At 40.6% G+C, this 17,306-nt stretch overlaps 2 protein-coding genes across 5 annotated transcripts in view; one reads left to right on the forward strand and one right to left on the reverse strand.

Annotated features, from left to right (window-relative positions):
• The first annotated feature begins 9,311 nt into the window (after positions 1–9,311).
• Positions 9,312–15,084, forward strand: kctd6a (potassium channel tetramerization domain containing 6a). 4 transcript variants are annotated; one of them, XM_060835647.1, is made up of 3 exons: positions 9,336–9,394; positions 13,132–13,220; positions 14,114–15,084. In XM_060835647.1, the coding sequence occupies exon 3, from the start codon at positions 14,114–14,116 to the stop codon at positions 14,798–14,800; it is 687 nt and encodes a 228-aa protein (XP_060691630.1). In that variant the 5' UTR covers positions 9,336–9,394; positions 13,132–13,220; the 3' UTR covers positions 14,801–15,084. The 4 variants fall into 4 exon arrangements, with proteins under 4 accessions (XP_060691629.1, XP_060691630.1, XP_060691632.1 ...); XM_060835648.1 differs by lacking the exon at positions 9,336–9,394 and adding an exon at positions 9,998–10,118; XM_060835646.1 differs by lacking the exon at positions 13,132–13,220 and having other exon boundaries at positions 9,312–9,394; positions 14,114–15,083.
• Positions 15,085–16,402: 1,318 nt separating this feature from the next.
• Positions 16,403–17,306, reverse strand: part of LOC132822352 (peroxisomal acyl-coenzyme A oxidase 2-like) — a 35,542-nt gene continuing 34,638 nt past the window's right edge. Inside the window, exon 14 of the mRNA XM_060835645.1 lies at positions 16,403–16,692. Coding sequence (XP_060691628.1) covers positions 16,630–16,692 — 63 coding nt within the window. The 3' untranslated portion in view covers positions 16,403–16,629. The remainder of the gene's footprint in view (positions 16,693–17,306) is intronic.

Genomic DNA, 17,306 nt, shown 5'->3' on the forward strand with positions numbered 1-17,306 from the left:
CCACCTCTGGCCAGCTTCACACCTCTGTGGCCCTTTCCCACACCAACAGTCAGAGGGTCTCTAGATTTGACAACCCTCATTCCTAGAACACGCCAACAATTAAGATTATATTACTTACATTACATTAGATTACTTACAGTGTGGAAACAGGCCCTTCGGCCCAACAAGTCCATACCGACCCTCCAAACAGCAATCCACCCAGACCCATTCTCCTACATTTACCCCTTCACCTAACACTATGGGCAATTTAGCATGGCCAATTCACCTAACCTGCACATTTTTGGACGGTGGGAGGAAACCAGAACACCCGGAGGAAACCCACGCAGAAATGGGGAGAATGTGCAAACTCCTCACAGACAGTTGCCTGAGGCGGGAATTGAACCCGAGTCTCTGGCGATGTGAGGCAGCAGTGCTAACCACTGTGCTACCATGCTGCCCAACCTGAACTGATAACAGCCCACAGCCTGAAGTCTCCCAGAACCGACACCCTCCCTCCAACTCTCCCTGTCTGACTGGTCTTTTGATATTTTCCGACCCGAAAGGAACTGACATCCCCTGGGCCTCCCCTCTTTTTTGGATCCGACCACCACACCAGTTACTCTGAACTCTCCAGAACTGAGCAGCTGAGCCATGAACCACCTCCTAATGCCGGAATCAGTCGCTCATTCACTTATCTGATACCCTACCTGCCTGGTCTGCTACCCAGGTGGCACCTCGCCTTCTTGGCACCCTATTTCCCTCACCCGGTTGGCAAACAACCCCAGTTATTCCTTACTCTGCCACAGAAATTGTCAAAGTAGTGGACTTTGCCATTGGACATCTAAATCTCAAAATATAGCACACTGACTGCTATGTGACTTCCATGCCAATTCACTTTGTTGTTGGATTCATACCTGGAGCCACCAGCTTCAGGAATCATCAGCACAGAATACTTAAAAAGGTAAGGGGGTAATTTGGATTGGAAATAGGGTTTGGTTACATTAGATTAACTACAGTGAGGAAACAGGCCATTTGGCCCAACAAGTCCACACCGACCCATTCCCCTGACAAATGTACTGAACACTATGGGCAATTTCTCATGGCCAATTCACCTGATCTGCACATCTTTGGACTGTGGGAGGAAACCAGAACACCTGGAGGAAACCCATGCAGACACAGGGAGAATGTGCTAACTTCACACAGACAGTCGCCTGAGGTAGGAATCGAACCCAGGCACCTAGTGCTGTGAGGCAGCAGTGCTAACCCCAACCACTGAACCGCCATGCTGCTCATGATTTCCTAATGATTCCCTAGCTTGTCAAAACTGTTCAGGAACTTGCATACTTCAATCAACTCACCGCAAGCACTTTTGAAATCCAGTGATAAAAAGGCCAACCTGTCCAACCCACCTTCAGTAGACAAACAGGTATCATTCTAGTAAACTGACTCTGAATTATTTCAATGCATTTACATCCTTCCTTAAATAAGGAGTCCAAATTTTCACACGGTATTTGAATGTGGTCTCATTAATGCCCTGTTTATAACTGAAGCAAAAACATTCTTATCTCATGATAATTTTCTTGATATAAAATGTGCATTTGAATTTTTTGAATTTTCTGAATTATTTGCTGTACTTGGATACTAATTTTTTTGGGACCCATGCTAGAACACCTACATCTCTGCATTTTGGAATTTTGCAGTCATTCTCTGTTTAGGTAATATACATTTTTATTCTTCCTGTATTACAACTATCACAGGAGGAAAATGACAATAGTCCTGCCTCACTACTTCATGAATTACACCATTAGTATAAATGTGCATGATTATCATTTATGAATATAATTCAATCACCAATATGGTCAAATGCTTCTCTTTTGTTCTATTATCCAGAATAAAACAGTGCTACACCAGGCTTCTTTGATGAACTCAAAACAATGTATTTATTATAATATAAATCTTAGGCTTACAAATAAGTGGCAAACACAGGTTAACCTCTAAGCAGTGATCCAGAATTAGATTGATTCCAAACACAGACATATTGAACACAAAAAGACAACAGTCACTGCAGAGATGATACTTAACTAAATGCAAAAGGAACAAATATTCCTGTTGGCCAAGTGTTGAAAATGAAGGATAGAATATGATAATCTTGTGGTCAGCTGGGTTTTCTATTTAAGAATTCAAATTGCTGACAGCTGATGGAGGATGTTCTGTTCTGATTATAATCAACCTTACCCTTTGGAAAGTGGTCATAGTCCAGTTTTCACATTTCACAAGGCCATAAGAAATATTTATATTTAGAAACTTTATCGGGTTTCCAGTAACATTTACTTGGAAAATGATGTGATGAAGATATGGGTGTACTGTAATTTTAAGAGAGTTAAAAGCTATCAAAAAAACTACCTGACAGCACCAATTGTTCAGAAAAAGATACAATGTAACATGTGCTCCAGCTACTGGGGTAGCTAGGGGAGCTGGTTGCCTGGAAATGACAACGCAGATTTGAATTAGACCAATCAGTTATATCCCCAAAAATACCAAACTCCAATCCAGTTTGAATTTAGTATATTGAATATCTTAAAAGCCAATGATACAACCCGATGCTTTGGAGGTATAAGACTGGGAAAAATTAGACAGTTGAGAGGAGAACTGCCAAGCTACCAGCATTTAAAGACTGTCTGAAAAATAGCTCTTTTTATCGATCAGTAACCTGTGGAGCAGAATCCCCAAGAATAAGAAAAGATGACTGGAATACAGAGAAAACTGAAAGCTGCCTGGTTTTGAGATAAGAATTTTGTTTTGTAAATTGTCATTGGGAGTTTTATCAGACTAGTATTATAGAAGGGAAGGTAAAAGAGAGGTTAAAGAGGGGTTGTAAATAGTTGTTAGTTAATTATTTTCTGTTATACTTCAAGAAATAACGTTGTTAATTTTTACCTTAAATCATTCTCAGCCTCTTGACTTTTCACAGATACTGCACAGGAAAAATCTTTTCTGTGTTGCTGATTTACAGGTAAGCAGGAGAGTTTACCTCGTGTCATAACACTGATCTTTAGGTCTGTACAACAGAAAGGGCCATGAGACAATTATTAATAATAGAAGCACTCTTCTGCCTTGTTTTCAAAACCATGTTTTTGTGTAATCTAGGGTCATCAACCAGATTTCTTTTCTCCTTGAATTCTTTGCTTGGCCTCTACAAAATCTATTTTCAGTAAACATCAGGTAGCTTACAGCACATATTGAGTTGTTGAATTCATTCTTTATAAGACCACGTAGTGCCCTTTTCAATTCAGAATATGTCTAAATTGTTGTTTGTCTTCCAATTTTTCACATAGTATTGAAACAATAAGACGGACCTCTAATACTGCCGAGGTGAAAAATTATCGAGTAAAAAATGAGGTCTGCAGATGCTGGAGATCACAGCTGAAAATGTGTTGCTGGTCAAAGCACAGCAGGCCAGGCAGCATCTCAGGAATAGAGAATTCGACGTTTCGAGCATATGCTCGAAACGTCGAATTCTCTATTCCTGAGATGCTGCCTGGCCTGCTGTGCTTTGACCAGCAACACATTTGCAGAGGTGAAAAATTAAACCGTTTCCCACATTGTTCTCTGTTTGCCAGACTTAATTTAAGTTACGTTAACTTAACATAGGTCTGCCACTCAACCTATCTATATTGGTCTGCAACCTCCTGATGTCATCCTCACAACAAACAAAAAATTAGCTACCATTTCTTCGTTTTCCTCACTTAAGTAATTGATGTAAACTGTAAAACATTGAAGCTGGAGTATTCCTGTGGGACTCCAGTCATCTCATCCTGCCAGTCAGAAACAAAATTCCATTTAAGCCTATTCTCTGTTTTTTGTGACTCAACTAATCTTCAATCCATGCTCGCATGTTGCTCCTGCACTATATGTTTTTATTTTACACAAAAACCTTTCATGTGGTAGCTTGTCAAATGCATTCCAGAAATCCAATTACAGAATGTCAGTGGTCTCCCCCAATCCACATTACATGTTATTCCTTCAAAGAACTGCAATAGAACATAGAACATAGAAGGATACAGCGCAGTACAGGCCCTTCGGCCCTCGATGTTGCGCCGACCGAATCCTACCTAACCTATACTAGCCCAATAACTTCCAAGTGCCTATCCAATGCCCACTTAAATGACCATAAAGAAGGAGAGTTCACCACTGATACAGGCAGGGCATTCCATGAACTCACAACCCGCTGTGTGAAGAATCTACCCCTAACATCTGTCCTATACCTACCACCCCTTAATTTAAAGCTATGTCCCCTAGTAACACCTGACTCCATTAGCGGTAAAAGGTTCTTAGTATCTACCCTATCTAAACCCCTAATCATCTTATACACTTCTATCAGATCTCCCCTAAACCTTCTTTTCTCCAATGAGAACAGCCCCAAGTGTCTCAGCCTTTCCTCATAAGATTTTCCTACCATTCCAGGCAACATCCTGGTAAACCTCCTCTGCACTCGTTCTAAAGCTTCCACATCCTTCCTATAGTATGGCGACCAAAACTGCACACAATACTCCAGATGAGGCCTCACCAGAGTCTTATACAACTGCAACATGACCTCAGGACTCCGGAACTCAATTCCTCTGCCAATAAAGCCCAGTACACCATATGCCTTCCTCACAGCACTATTTACCTGGGTGGCAACTTTCAGAGATCTGTGTACATGGACACCAAGATCCCTCTGCTCATCCACACTACCAAGTAGCCTACCATTAGCCCAGTAATCCATCATCTTGTTATTCCTACCAAAGTGAACGACTTCGCACTTAGCTACATTGAATTCCATTTGCCACATTTCCGCCCAGCTCTGCAACTTATCTATATCCCGCTGTAACCTACCACTTCCTTCCTCACTATCCACAACTCCACCGACTTTTGTGTCATCCGCAAACTTGCTTACCCAGCTTTCAAGTCCTTCCTCTAGATCATTTATAAAGATAACAAAAAGCAATGGTCCCAAAACAGATCCTTGTGGTACACCGCTAGTAACTGCGCTCCAAGATGAACATAATCCATCAACTACTACCCTCTGTCTCCTTCCAGCCAGCCAATTCCTAATCCAAACCTCTAATGTATCCTCAATGCCATACCTCCGTAGTTTTAGCATTAGCCTACCATGGGGAACCTTATCGAACGCCTTACTAAAATCCATATACACAACCTCTACTGCTTTACCCTCATCCACTTCCTTAGTCACCTTCTCAAAGAACTCAATAAGGTTTGTGAGGCACGACCTGCCCTTCACAAAACCATGCTGGCTATCCCTGATCACGTTATTCCTACCCAGATGTTCATAAATCTTATCCCTTACCATTCTCTCTAAGACTTTGCCCACCACTGAAGTCAGACTCACTGGCCTATAGTTACTAGGGCTATCCCTACTCCCTTTCTTGAACAATGGGACCACATTCGCTATCCTCCAGTCCTCTGGTACTATTCCCGTTGACAATGACGACATAAAAATCCAGGCCAATGGCTCTGCTATCTCCTCCCTAGCTTCCCATAGGATCCTGGGGTAAATGCCATCATCCTTTCCAATATTCCCAAAACCTCTTCCCTGCATATTTCCAGGGCATCCATTCTAATTATTTGTGATTCCATATTCACATCAGCAACAGTGTCCTGTTCCTGAGTGAATACTGATGAAAAGTACTGATTTAATGTCTCTCCAATCTCCTCCGCCTCCACACACAACTTCCCACTACTATCCTTGACTGGACCGATACCTACCCTAGTCATCCTTTTATTCTTGACATACCTATAGAAAGCCTTTGGGTTTTCCCTAATCCTACCAGCTAAAGACTTTTCATGTCCCCTTCTCGCTTCTCTTAGCTCCCTCTTTAGCTCCTTACGCCCCTACTGAACCTTCACGCCTCATCTTTACATATGCCGCCTTCTTCCCTTTCACAAGGGACTCCAATTCCTTACTAAACCACGGCTGCCTCACAAGGCCCTTTACACCATGCCTGACTGGTACATACCTATCGAGGACACGCAGTAGCTGCTCCTTGAACAATCCCCACATCTCATTAGTGTTCTTCTCTTGAAGCCTGTTTTTCCAATCCACACATCCCAAGTCATGCCTCACTGCATCATAATTTCCCTGCCCCCAGCTATAACTCTTGCCCTGCGGCGCACGATTATCCCTCTCCATCACTAAAGTAAAAGTCACCGAGTTGTGGTCACTGTCCCCGAAGTGCTCACCTCGGTTAAACATGATTTCCCTTTCACAACACCATACTGACTCTTCTTAGTTACCTTGACTTTTTGTAAATGCCCAGCTATAACCACCTAAATGATCAATTCAAATTGTTTCCCTATGACAGATGTCTGGCATGCAGTTTCCTGTTTCATTGCCTCACTCCTTGCTGGAAGAGAGGGGTTATATTTGGTAATTTCCAATTTGTTGAAACCTTTCCAGAATCTAGTAAACTTTGAAATATTAACAACAATACATCTACTATGTCATTAGCCTCTTCTTTCAAAACTGTCGAATGAAATCCAGCAGCTCCATTATACTCTGTACTGTTTCCTTGGTGATTTACTTTTGTAAATTGCTCTCATCCTTCCACATCCTGATTCTTAGCTACAAATGGAATGTTTTTGTATTCTCTATACTGAATACAGAAGCATGTGAGAGGCCCTTTGGAGCCTTCAGCCCCATTTATGGTTGTTTACAAGCTGCTGACATGGTGTAGGATAGGGTGGAATTGGTCATGGGAGGTATCCCTCGATTATACCTGACTTAAGAAAGAGGGAACCTATCAAAAATCATCCCCAACCCTCGCTGCCAATTCACTTCCCCACATCTCACGGCCCTTCCCTATCACTTATCTCTGCTATGGAATGCAGTAACAATATTATAGGATGATACAAAAAGATCTTGTGTTGCAGGTTCATAGTTCTTTAAAGATGGAGTCACAGTTAAACAAGGTCGTGAAGAAGGTATTTGGTACACTTGCCTTTTTTTGTTAGTGCATTAAGTATAGGATCTGGGATGTCATGTTGTGACTTTACAGAACATTGGTTAGGCCACTTTCGAACTATTGTGTTTAATTCTGGTCTGTCTACTTTAGGAAGAATGTTGTTAAACCTGAAAAGTTGGAAACGATTTACAAGAATGTTGTCGGGTTGGAGGTTTGAGCTATAGGGAGAGGTTGAATAGGAGGAGCTATTCTTCCTGGAGCTTTGGAGGCTGAGGGGTGACTTTATAGAGGCTTTCGAGAACAGGAAATGACATCACCACAGGAAACGACATCACCAACTCAAAGAAACTCAAACATATAAATAGAAAGCAGGAATCATCAACAGTGCTTCATCCAGAGGCTCACTGAAAGTGTTACCTAGTATGGTGATGAAACGTCTGAAAATGAACCTTCCAGCTCAGCGAGCAAGCCTACACCCAGAACCTCAACCTGAGCTACAAATCTTCTCAAAACTCACAGTTTGGAAGCTAAGAATCCTGCAGGTGCTTCTGATTCCTCAAAGCCCTTTCACCATCTATAAGGCACAAATTAAGTGTGCAACTCCCTTAATTACTCCCTATTTGCTTAGATTGGTACAGCTCCAACAACACTCATGTAGCTTAACACCTGGCAGGACAAAGCAGTCTGCCTTACTAGCATCGCACCAACAAAATTCATTTCCTTCACCTCCACTCCGGTTGATGCTCAGTCGCAGCAGTGTGTATCATGTACAAAACTCACAGAAATTCACACAGCACCTTCCAATCCATTAAGGAGAGCAAAGACATGGGAATACTACCACCTTCAAGTTCATTTCCAATCCACTCACATTCCTGTCTGGGAAATATATTATTGCTCCTTCAATACTGGTGAGTCTAAGTCCTGGAAATGTCCTCCATAGCGACATTGGTGGCTCTTACTTTACTACAGCAAGAACGCCCTCTTGACCTGTCCATCTTCCTTTCCACATATTCGCTCCACCCTCCCCACTGAACTATCACAATGACCCCCCCACCTGCATTTACCTTCTCAGCTGTCCTTCCCCCCCCCCCCCCCCCGCCCCATCCCCACACTTCTATTTATCTCTCAGCGTCCAAACCCACATTCCCGTTGAAGAGCTTATGCCTGAAACGTGGACTCTCCTGTTTCTCGGATCCTGCCTGACCTGCTCTGCTTTTCTAGCAGCCACACTTTTCAACTCTAGGTGCAGCAAATGGACTGCAGTGGTTTATGAAGACAGTTCACTGCCACCTTCTTCAGGGCAATTAGGATGTGTAATAAATACTACCTTAGCCAGCAACTCATGCACCCCATGAATGAATTAAAAAAACCAAATTATAAACATGCATAGAACCGCACTAGACCAGTAATATATTCAAACCTACTCTTGAAGTCATAATTTACAAGTACCTTTCATGTTGGACTTTCCAACATCTTAAATATTTTATACATTACATACTTGGGTTTGACACTTTAGGAAATAATATTGTATAATTTATTAAGATTTAGTTGGTTAGTCGCTTTGATGAGTGGATTACCAAAGCAACAGGGAGGAAATCATTTGCTCTATTGCACGAAGCTGATATACTGTACATATTGCTTGCAGTTGGTGAGCAGACAACTATAGAATAACGGTAATGCAATATTTCTGCTTCCAGTTCATTATAGCAATTCATCTGTTCTTTCTCTAACCGATAATAATTGCAAAATGTTTCGTGTAGATTCTTTTGTTTTAGCTTGGACACGTACAAACGCAAAGATTTTAAAAATCATGTTATTCTCAAATGTAAATAACCGTTTTTCAATCAGTGATGTAGACTTCTCGATGTGTTTTGAGGCGCAGCCATTCACTTAAGGATTATTACAATGTAGTGAAGATAATTATGTTTATTGCCTGGATATCGGAACGAAATTGTTGCAGTTTGTCCAGAACGGATGTAATTCACTACTATTTTTTGTTGTGCAAAGGCCAGATTTTCAATCCGTTTCCAAAGGTTTGCTTGAGGCGAATTACCTTTAGTTATCTCAATATTAATCCAGGTCTACATTGATCTGAATAATGCTTGAAGAATTGGCTTCTCAGTCATTTGAGTACTGGTTCAAGGCAGTATTTAAACTTTAATACCAAGCATATATTTAAAAACTTGAAAATCCCTTGAGTATCTCTGGATTTCCCACTTGAAGTCTCCGCAGCTTCGTTCATGAGCGAGTCCTCATTTTGATCAAAGTCGTATTGCCTTTATCAAAGATGGCGGTGCCCGGCTCAAAGGGACACGCCATGGTGATAGCTAGTACGCATGCTCGCCGTCCGCCTGTCTATGCACGCATGCGCGGATTCAGCGGTGGCTGTGCGGAGGTTTGAGCTTTGATCAAAGCGCCCGGAGCGAATGGATAATGGAGACTGGAGCCAGGCGGTAAGAACCGGCAGGCTGGCCGGCGAAAGCAAGCAGGCGTGTGTGGGTACCAGGGCGCCTGCTATTGGTGTCCTCGGCGAGCGCGTGTGGTCGGCCAGGGGACGGAGCTGCTGCTGCGTGGCGGCCGTCCGGCCGGCCTGTCCAGGGGAGCTGCAGTCTCACAGTTGTGTGTGTGTTCGGACAAGTGGAGGGAGAACAGATTGGGAATCGCAGAGCTTACCTCGAGATTTGAGTATAGTTCAACCTACCCTCAACCAGGCGACTCTTTTTTAAAATGAAGGGCTTATGCCCGAAATGTTGATATTCCTGCCCCTCAGATGCTGCTTGACCTGCTGTGCTTTTTCAGCACCCACACTCTCGACTCTGATCTCTAGCATCTGCAGTATTCATTTTCTGTTAGCTTTTTTTCGGGCAAATACATAATTAGTATTCTATCGTCTTTCATTGTTGGCTTCGATATCATTGCATCCACACTTAAAGATGAACTAAAATGAGGAAAAAGGCTCATGAATCATTTTAATGAATTTACCTGCACATATTGGTGGTGGTGGGGGCGGGGGGCTCATTCTAATTTATATTATTTATAAGCTATTGCACTGTTCTGATTGGTTACAACAACGTCGACAGCGAAAAATTAACTGGGCAGTACTTTATTCATTCACTGGGTTTTGACATTGCTGGCTTGGCCATCGATTATTGTTCATCCCTGGCTGCTTTTGAGGTGGTGAGTTGCTTTCTCGAATCAGTGCAATCTTTTTTTAAAAAAATATTTATGTACATAGTTAATAAAACAGTTCAGATCTATACAGTGTTGGTATACTGAAAAAAAAATTGGTGTTTGACTTTCTCAATGCGTACAGCTAATCTGCAGATTTTTTTTTCTTAGGCTAGGAACAATTTATAGAGTCATAGAGATGTAGAGCATGGAAACAAACCCTTTGGTCCAACCTGTCTATGCTGACCAGATATCCCAACCCAATCTAGTCCCATTTGCCAGCACCCGACCCATATCTCGCCAAACCCTTCCTATTCATATATCTATCCAAATGCCCTTTAAAAGTTGCAATTGTACAAGCCTCCACTACTTCCTCTGGCAGCTCATTTCATACACGTACCATCCTCTATGTGAAAAAGTTGCCCCTTAGGTCCCTTTTATATCTTTCCCCTCTCACCCTAAACCTATGCCCTCTAGTTCTGGACTCTCCCACCCCAGGGAAAAAGACTTTGTTTATTTATCCTATTCATGCCCCTCAATTTTGTAAACCTCTATAAGGTCATCCCTCAGCCTCCGACACTCCAGGGAAAACAGCCCCAGCCTGTTCAGCCTCTCCCCATAGCTTAAATCCTCCAACCCTGCCAACATCCTTGTAAATCTTTTCTGAACCCTTTCACAACATCTTTCCAATAGCAAGGAGACCAGAATTGCATGCAATATTCCAACCGTGCCTAACCAATATCCTGTACAGCCCAACAAGACCTCCCAACTCTTGTACTCAATACTCTGACCAATAAAGAAAGCATACCAAATGCCTTCTTCACTATCCTTTCTACCTGTGACTCCATTTTCAAGGAGCTATGAACCTGCACTCCAAGGTCTCTTTAACCTTACCATTAAGTGTATACGTCCTGCTAAGATTTGCTTTCCCAAAACCTTGCATTTATCTGAATTAAACTTCATCTGCCAATTCTTGGCCCATTGGCTCATCTGATCAAGATCCTGTTGTAATCTGAGGTAACGTTTTTCACTGTCCACTACACCCCCAATTTTGGTGTCATCTGTAAACTTACTAACTGTATCTGTTATGCTCGCATCCAAATCATTTATGTAAATGACAAAAAGTAGAGGACCCAGCACCAATCCTTGTGGCACTCCACTGGTCATAGGCCTCCAGTCTGAAAAACAACCCTCCACCGCTACCCTCTGTCTCCTACCTTTGAGCCAGTTCTGTATCCAAATGGATGGTTCTCCCTGTATTCCGTGAGATCTAACCTTGCTAATCAGTCTCTCACGGGGAACCTTGTCAAACGTCTTACTGAAATCCATATAGATCACATCTACCGCTCTGCCCTCATCAGTCCTCTTTGTTACTTCTTCAAAAAACTCAATCAAGTTTGTGAGACATGATTTCCCACGCACAAAGCCATGTTGACTATCCCTAATCAGTCCTTGCCTTTCAAAATAATGTACATCCTGTCCCTCAGGCTTCCCTCCAACAACTTGCCCACCACTGACGTCAGGTTCACTGATCTATAGTTCCTGGTTTGTCCTTACTACCCTTCTTAAAGAGTAGTACCACGTTAGCCAACCCCCAGTCTTCCGGCACCTCACCTGTGACTATCGATGATACAAATATCTCAGCAAGAGGCCCAGCAATCACTTCTCTAGCTTCCCACAGAGTTCTTGGGTACACCTGATCAGGTCCTGGGGATTTGTCCACCTTTATGCATTTCAAGACATCCAGCAATTCCTTTTCTGTAATATAGACATTTTGAAAGATGTCACCATCTATTTTGCTACTTTCTATATCCTTTTCCACAGTAAATACTGACGCAAAATACTCATTTAGTATCTCCATTTTCTGCAGTTCCACACAAAGGCCGCCTTGCTGATCTTTGACGGGGCCCTATTCTGTCCTTAGTTATCTTTTTGTCTTTAATGCATTTGTAAAAAACACTTTGGATTCTCTTTAAATCTATTTGCCAAAGCTATCTCATGTCCCCTTTCTGCCCTCCTCATTTCCCTCAAGTGTACTCCTACTGCCTTTATACTCTTCTAAGGATTCACTCAATCCATCCTGTCATCATCTCATACATGCTTTCTTCTTTTTCTTAAGTAAACCCTCAATTTCTTTAGTCATCCAGCATTCCCTGTACCTACCAGCCTTGCCTTTCACCCTGGATTCTCGTTATCTCATTTCTGAAGGTTTCCTATTTTCCAGCCGTCCCTTTACCTGCGAACATCTGCCCCCAATCAGCTTTTGAAAGTTCTTGCCTAATACTGTCAAATTTGGCCTTTCTCCAATTTATAACTTCATCTTTTAGATCTGGTCTATCCTTGTAGGCGAAAGTGAGCACTGCAGATGCTGGAGTGTACATTCATATGTATCAGATACTAAACTGGTAAAAGATTTATTGAAAAAAATATACTTTTATTCATAAGTCTTTTTGTGCATACAGTTAGAAAGCTGTTCAGATCTATATTGTCTTTACTCACAGAGAGGAAGCATTGGGGTTTGTCTTTCTCTATTCTTACAATTAATCTATAGGCATTTCTGAGGCATTGGGAAAATCCAAGAACTGAATGGACCCCTGCCTGCTGTACTTTGGCAAAAGACCTTAGATGGTGGTCTTTCCACACTTGGCAGCACCTCCATAAGCTTTAGTATGTCTGCAATTTATTTAGTGCAGGTGTCCCCACTCCATAATACCATTAGGGAGGAAGTTTCAGGATTTTGTCTCAGCAATACAAGGACCAGTAATATATTTCCAAATCAGGATGATGAGCGTCTTGGAGAAGAAATTGCAGGTGATGGTTAGGGTTAGCATCCTATGCCATTGTCCTTCTTTGTGGAAATGGTCAAGGGTTTGGAAGGTGCTGGGAAGACGTGGTGAATTTCTGCAGTACGTCTTGTAGATGGTACGCACGCTACTACTAAGTGTCAGTGGCGGAGGGAATATGTTTGTTGACATGGTGCCATTTGGTTATGCTACTTTATTCTCTTGTTTCAAACTTTGAGAGTTTTGGAGCAGTGTACATCCAAGAAATTGATCCATCACATTCCTGACTTTGCCCTGTAGATGCTGGACAGGCTTGAGGAGTCTGGAGGTGAGTTTCTCATCACAGAACCTTTGATCTCTGATCTTCTTTTGCAGCCTCAGTATTGATGTAGCTAATCCAATTTGATTTCTGGTCAATAGTAAGCCCTAGAATTTTGATAGGGACTCAGTTGTGCTGGTGTCAATGGGAAATGGTTAGATTCTCTCTTGCTGGAGATGGAGTTTGTCTGGCACTTGGATGCTGTGAATCTTATTGCCAGTTTGTCAGCCCAAGCTGACCTGGATATCGTCCAGGTCTTGCTGCATTTGACATGGTCTGCTGTAATATCTGAGGGAGTTGGGAATTCTCTTTAACATTGCACAACTCCCATATGACATTATGATGCAGGGAAGGTCGTTGAAGCAACCACAGATGATTAGGCCCAAGCCACTATCCTGAGGGATTTCTACAGAGATAACTGATCACAACCACCATGATTTCCTTTTGTGTTAGGTAGGACTGCGACTAGTAGGAAGTTTCCCGATTCCCATTGACCCTAGTTATGCTAAGGCTCCTTGATGTCTTTCATAGTTAAAAAAATACATACATTACCTCAAGGATATACTCATGCAACAACAATATTTGAACTTTGGAAAAGAAAAACAGACAAAATTTTATTCAGTGTTTGGATCTACATAATGAATAACTTTAATTTAAATTTGATGCCTTCCATAGTTAGAGTTTCAAAATTATGTTGGTTTGCATACTGTTTTACCTAAAATGTCATTTGTATGAGATTTTTATTCTTTCAAAAATATCACTTGGACAGCGGACAAATGAAACACCTACTGAAAATGTTTTTATATAAATTGAACAATATGGATGTGTCTGACTATGGTAATATGGGTAAAGAAACTTCTGTTGTAACAATTCATGGCCTGCATTTCCTTTGCTCACTACAGATGGCTGATCCGGTCACCCTTAACGTCGGAGGACACTTATATTCAACATCAATATCCACACTAACCAGATACCCAGACTCCATGTTAGGAGTCATGTTTAGGGGTGATTTCCCCACTGCCAAAGACTCTCAAGGAAACTACTTCATTGATAGAGATGGACCTCTCTTCAGATACATCTTGAATTTTTTAAGGACTGCGGCTTTGACGCTACCTCATGGCTTCAAAGAAATTGACCTCCTAAGAAAGGAGGCAGATTTTTATCAGATAGAGCCTTTGATTCACTGTCTGAATGATCCCAAGCCCCTTTATCCATTAGATACCTTTGAGGAGGTGGTGGAACTGTCTAGCACCCGCAAACTTTCCAAATATTCAAATCCAGTAGCTGTTATAATCACACAGCTGACTATCACTACTAAAGTTCACTCACTGCTGGAGGGTATTTCAAACTATTTCACAAAATGGAACAAACACATGATGGATACCAGAGACTTCCAGGTGTCCTTCACATTTGGACCTTGTGATTATCATCAGGAGGTGTCTCTTCGTGTTCATCTAATGGAGTACATTGCAAAGCAAGGCTTTACTATCAGAATGACAAGGGTACATCACATGAGTGAAAGAGCCAATGAGAACACAGTGGAACACAACTGGACTTTTTGTAGACTGGCACGAAAAACTGAAGACTGACCATTCTTATGGTGGTAAATGACATAACCACACAATAAAGAGTTATGGCACACTATATGACACAATGTAACTGAATATCCAGGTAACCATGTTCTTCAATTCTTCTATTGAAAGGTTACTTTTTGTACAATAGCAAAGTATTCCCTATGCATAGTGTAACCAAATGATGCTGTTGAGAGAAGGTATTAAAATGTAAGATACATACTCCTTTAATGTTTTGTTAACAATATATTCTAGATTTGTTTTCTTCAAGCAAGTACATGAAATTGTAGTTTTTCTCTGTTCTCTCCATATATGGATGAAATAAATAGTTCGAATAGATCAAAACATTGTCTTTGTACATTTTTCTTCTTTAAATGAAGATTTAGTCTGTGAAATCTCTGCCCAACATCGTTTTAAACTTGTTAGTAAAGTGTATTTAAATGAATATAATGTGAGCTGATTTTTTAAATCTGTGAATTTCCATGATGTAACTTTAGGACCCTTGGAAAATCATCGATTTTCAGCATTCATCTTTTACCTGATGTAAAATTTGATTTGTGTTGATATTTCTGCAGCAACCATATGGAGAAATGTTTCCTTCATGTTCTTTGCATTGATCTGCTAAACCTTTGTCACAGTGAGCCTTGTGTATTTACCCCAAACTGTAATTGCAGAAACTAGCTTGTTTTATTTTAAAGCAATAATTGGCAATTTTTGCACCAGTTCATCTGATGGAGTGCACTGCAGAGCAAGTATATTATACATAATATTATGTATAGCGTATATTACATTTGTGTAAACATCTTTGAATTATTGCCATAGTTTAACAAAGATGCTGAATATATATTTTAGCACCAAAGATTTTGCTGAGCATGATGTATTTTAAACTGCTATTTATTACTTTAAAATCACCAAGTGGATGAAGCAACATTACTCAACCTAATTTTATTTAACAAGTTTGGTCATAGGGAACTGAATGGAACTCCTAAAAAAAGTGTTTTGAGTGGCATATTCGTTCAAATAGAAGTGTTAAGGTGATATTTTAATTCTCTACATGAACCAAATGGTTCAACAATTACTTTGTCTTTATGACTGAATTAAAGATCACAAACCATAGCAGTTGCACTGTGTATTCAATTTTAGAATGTGCTGTTTTAAATTTCAAGTTTGTAGCCTAGGTAGTGTTGCGTGCAAGAAAGCTCATTTTCCACGTTAGCTGGAGATTTTGATCAGGAATCTGACAAAATATCAGAATTTCAACTGAAGTGAGATTTGACAGAGTTAAATCCATTGGAGATCTTGAGTTCTCTATTTCAAAAATTTGTATATGCTTACATGATTAGCATAACTTGCAGGTGTGAGTTTAGTGGGGAAGTAGGAGAAAGGAGACCATACACCTTAAATGTTACATTATTTGGTTCTTACAAGAATTGTTGTAATGAAGCAGTGCTCTCCCTGGTTTATTTAATAGTTAACATATGATACATTAAATGAAATCTGATAAGGCTAATGTTAGTAAAATGAATGGATATAGAAATATGTTTTATAGTTGTAAGCAGCATAAAAAAAGAATGCATTCAAATCCTGAGCCTTCTGAAATTATTGGTATCATAGATCAGGCACTGAGTAAGGATTTTTAATTTCTCTGAAAACAAGTAGATATTCATTAGAAATTTGAAAAGAAATCAAGTGAACCTTAGTTCAACAACTAACATTTTTGATTATTGTGAATAAACCTGGCTGTCAAGAGTCATAGTGGCCACTTGCAATTGTTTATGATAATCAATATTCTATGCTGTTAACGTAGTCTTAACCATTAAATTCAGCAGCAAAACAAATCCAGAAAATTACAACTTGGACTGTGCTAATTGAAAGCGAGGCTTCAGATATTTCTCATATGCAGGGTTTACCTGTGGAAACAAAAATCCAATAAACTATTTACTTTCAAATGTTGACAACAATAAATGCAAAGAATTGCTCCATTTTCGCAAGAATATCCCTGCATTTCAATGGAATTTCATAACCAATGCATTTACTTCCATTATACAATCTAAAGGACAAAATCAAAGTTTCATAGAACATTATAGAATTAAATACGCAAGAACTTTGACAGCACTTGGGAAGATCTACTCTCATAGCTGAACACCTTCTAGATTAGCAATACCCTTCTAAACCAACAGCAAATGTATGAATAAAGCTTAAAGTACTTTGACCCACGAGTTAATCCTAACATCTTACATTGCTATTGCATGTAATTGAAAAAGTGTGGACTGTGTGTTTATGATTCTCTTACTGAGATAGTTCTAGGCTGGCAAATCACATCAGGTGTTACGTGCTTGGAAGATATAACAGGAGACTGGCAACTTTTTTTTTGCAACAACCTTTTGAATCAGGATCAATGGTTATTACACAGGAAGCCATTATTAGTCTTGCAACGACTTATGACAAACAGTATTCCATACTGTTAATAGTCTTAACCATTAAAATCAGCAGCAAATCAAAGCCAGAAAGTTACAATAGACAA

This window comes from Hemiscyllium ocellatum, chromosome 14 (assembly GCF_020745735.1).
Source record: "Hemiscyllium ocellatum isolate sHemOce1 chromosome 14, sHemOce1.pat.X.cur, whole genome shotgun sequence".
NCBI classification, from domain to species: Eukaryota; Metazoa; Chordata; class Chondrichthyes; order Orectolobiformes; family Hemiscylliidae; genus Hemiscyllium; species Hemiscyllium ocellatum.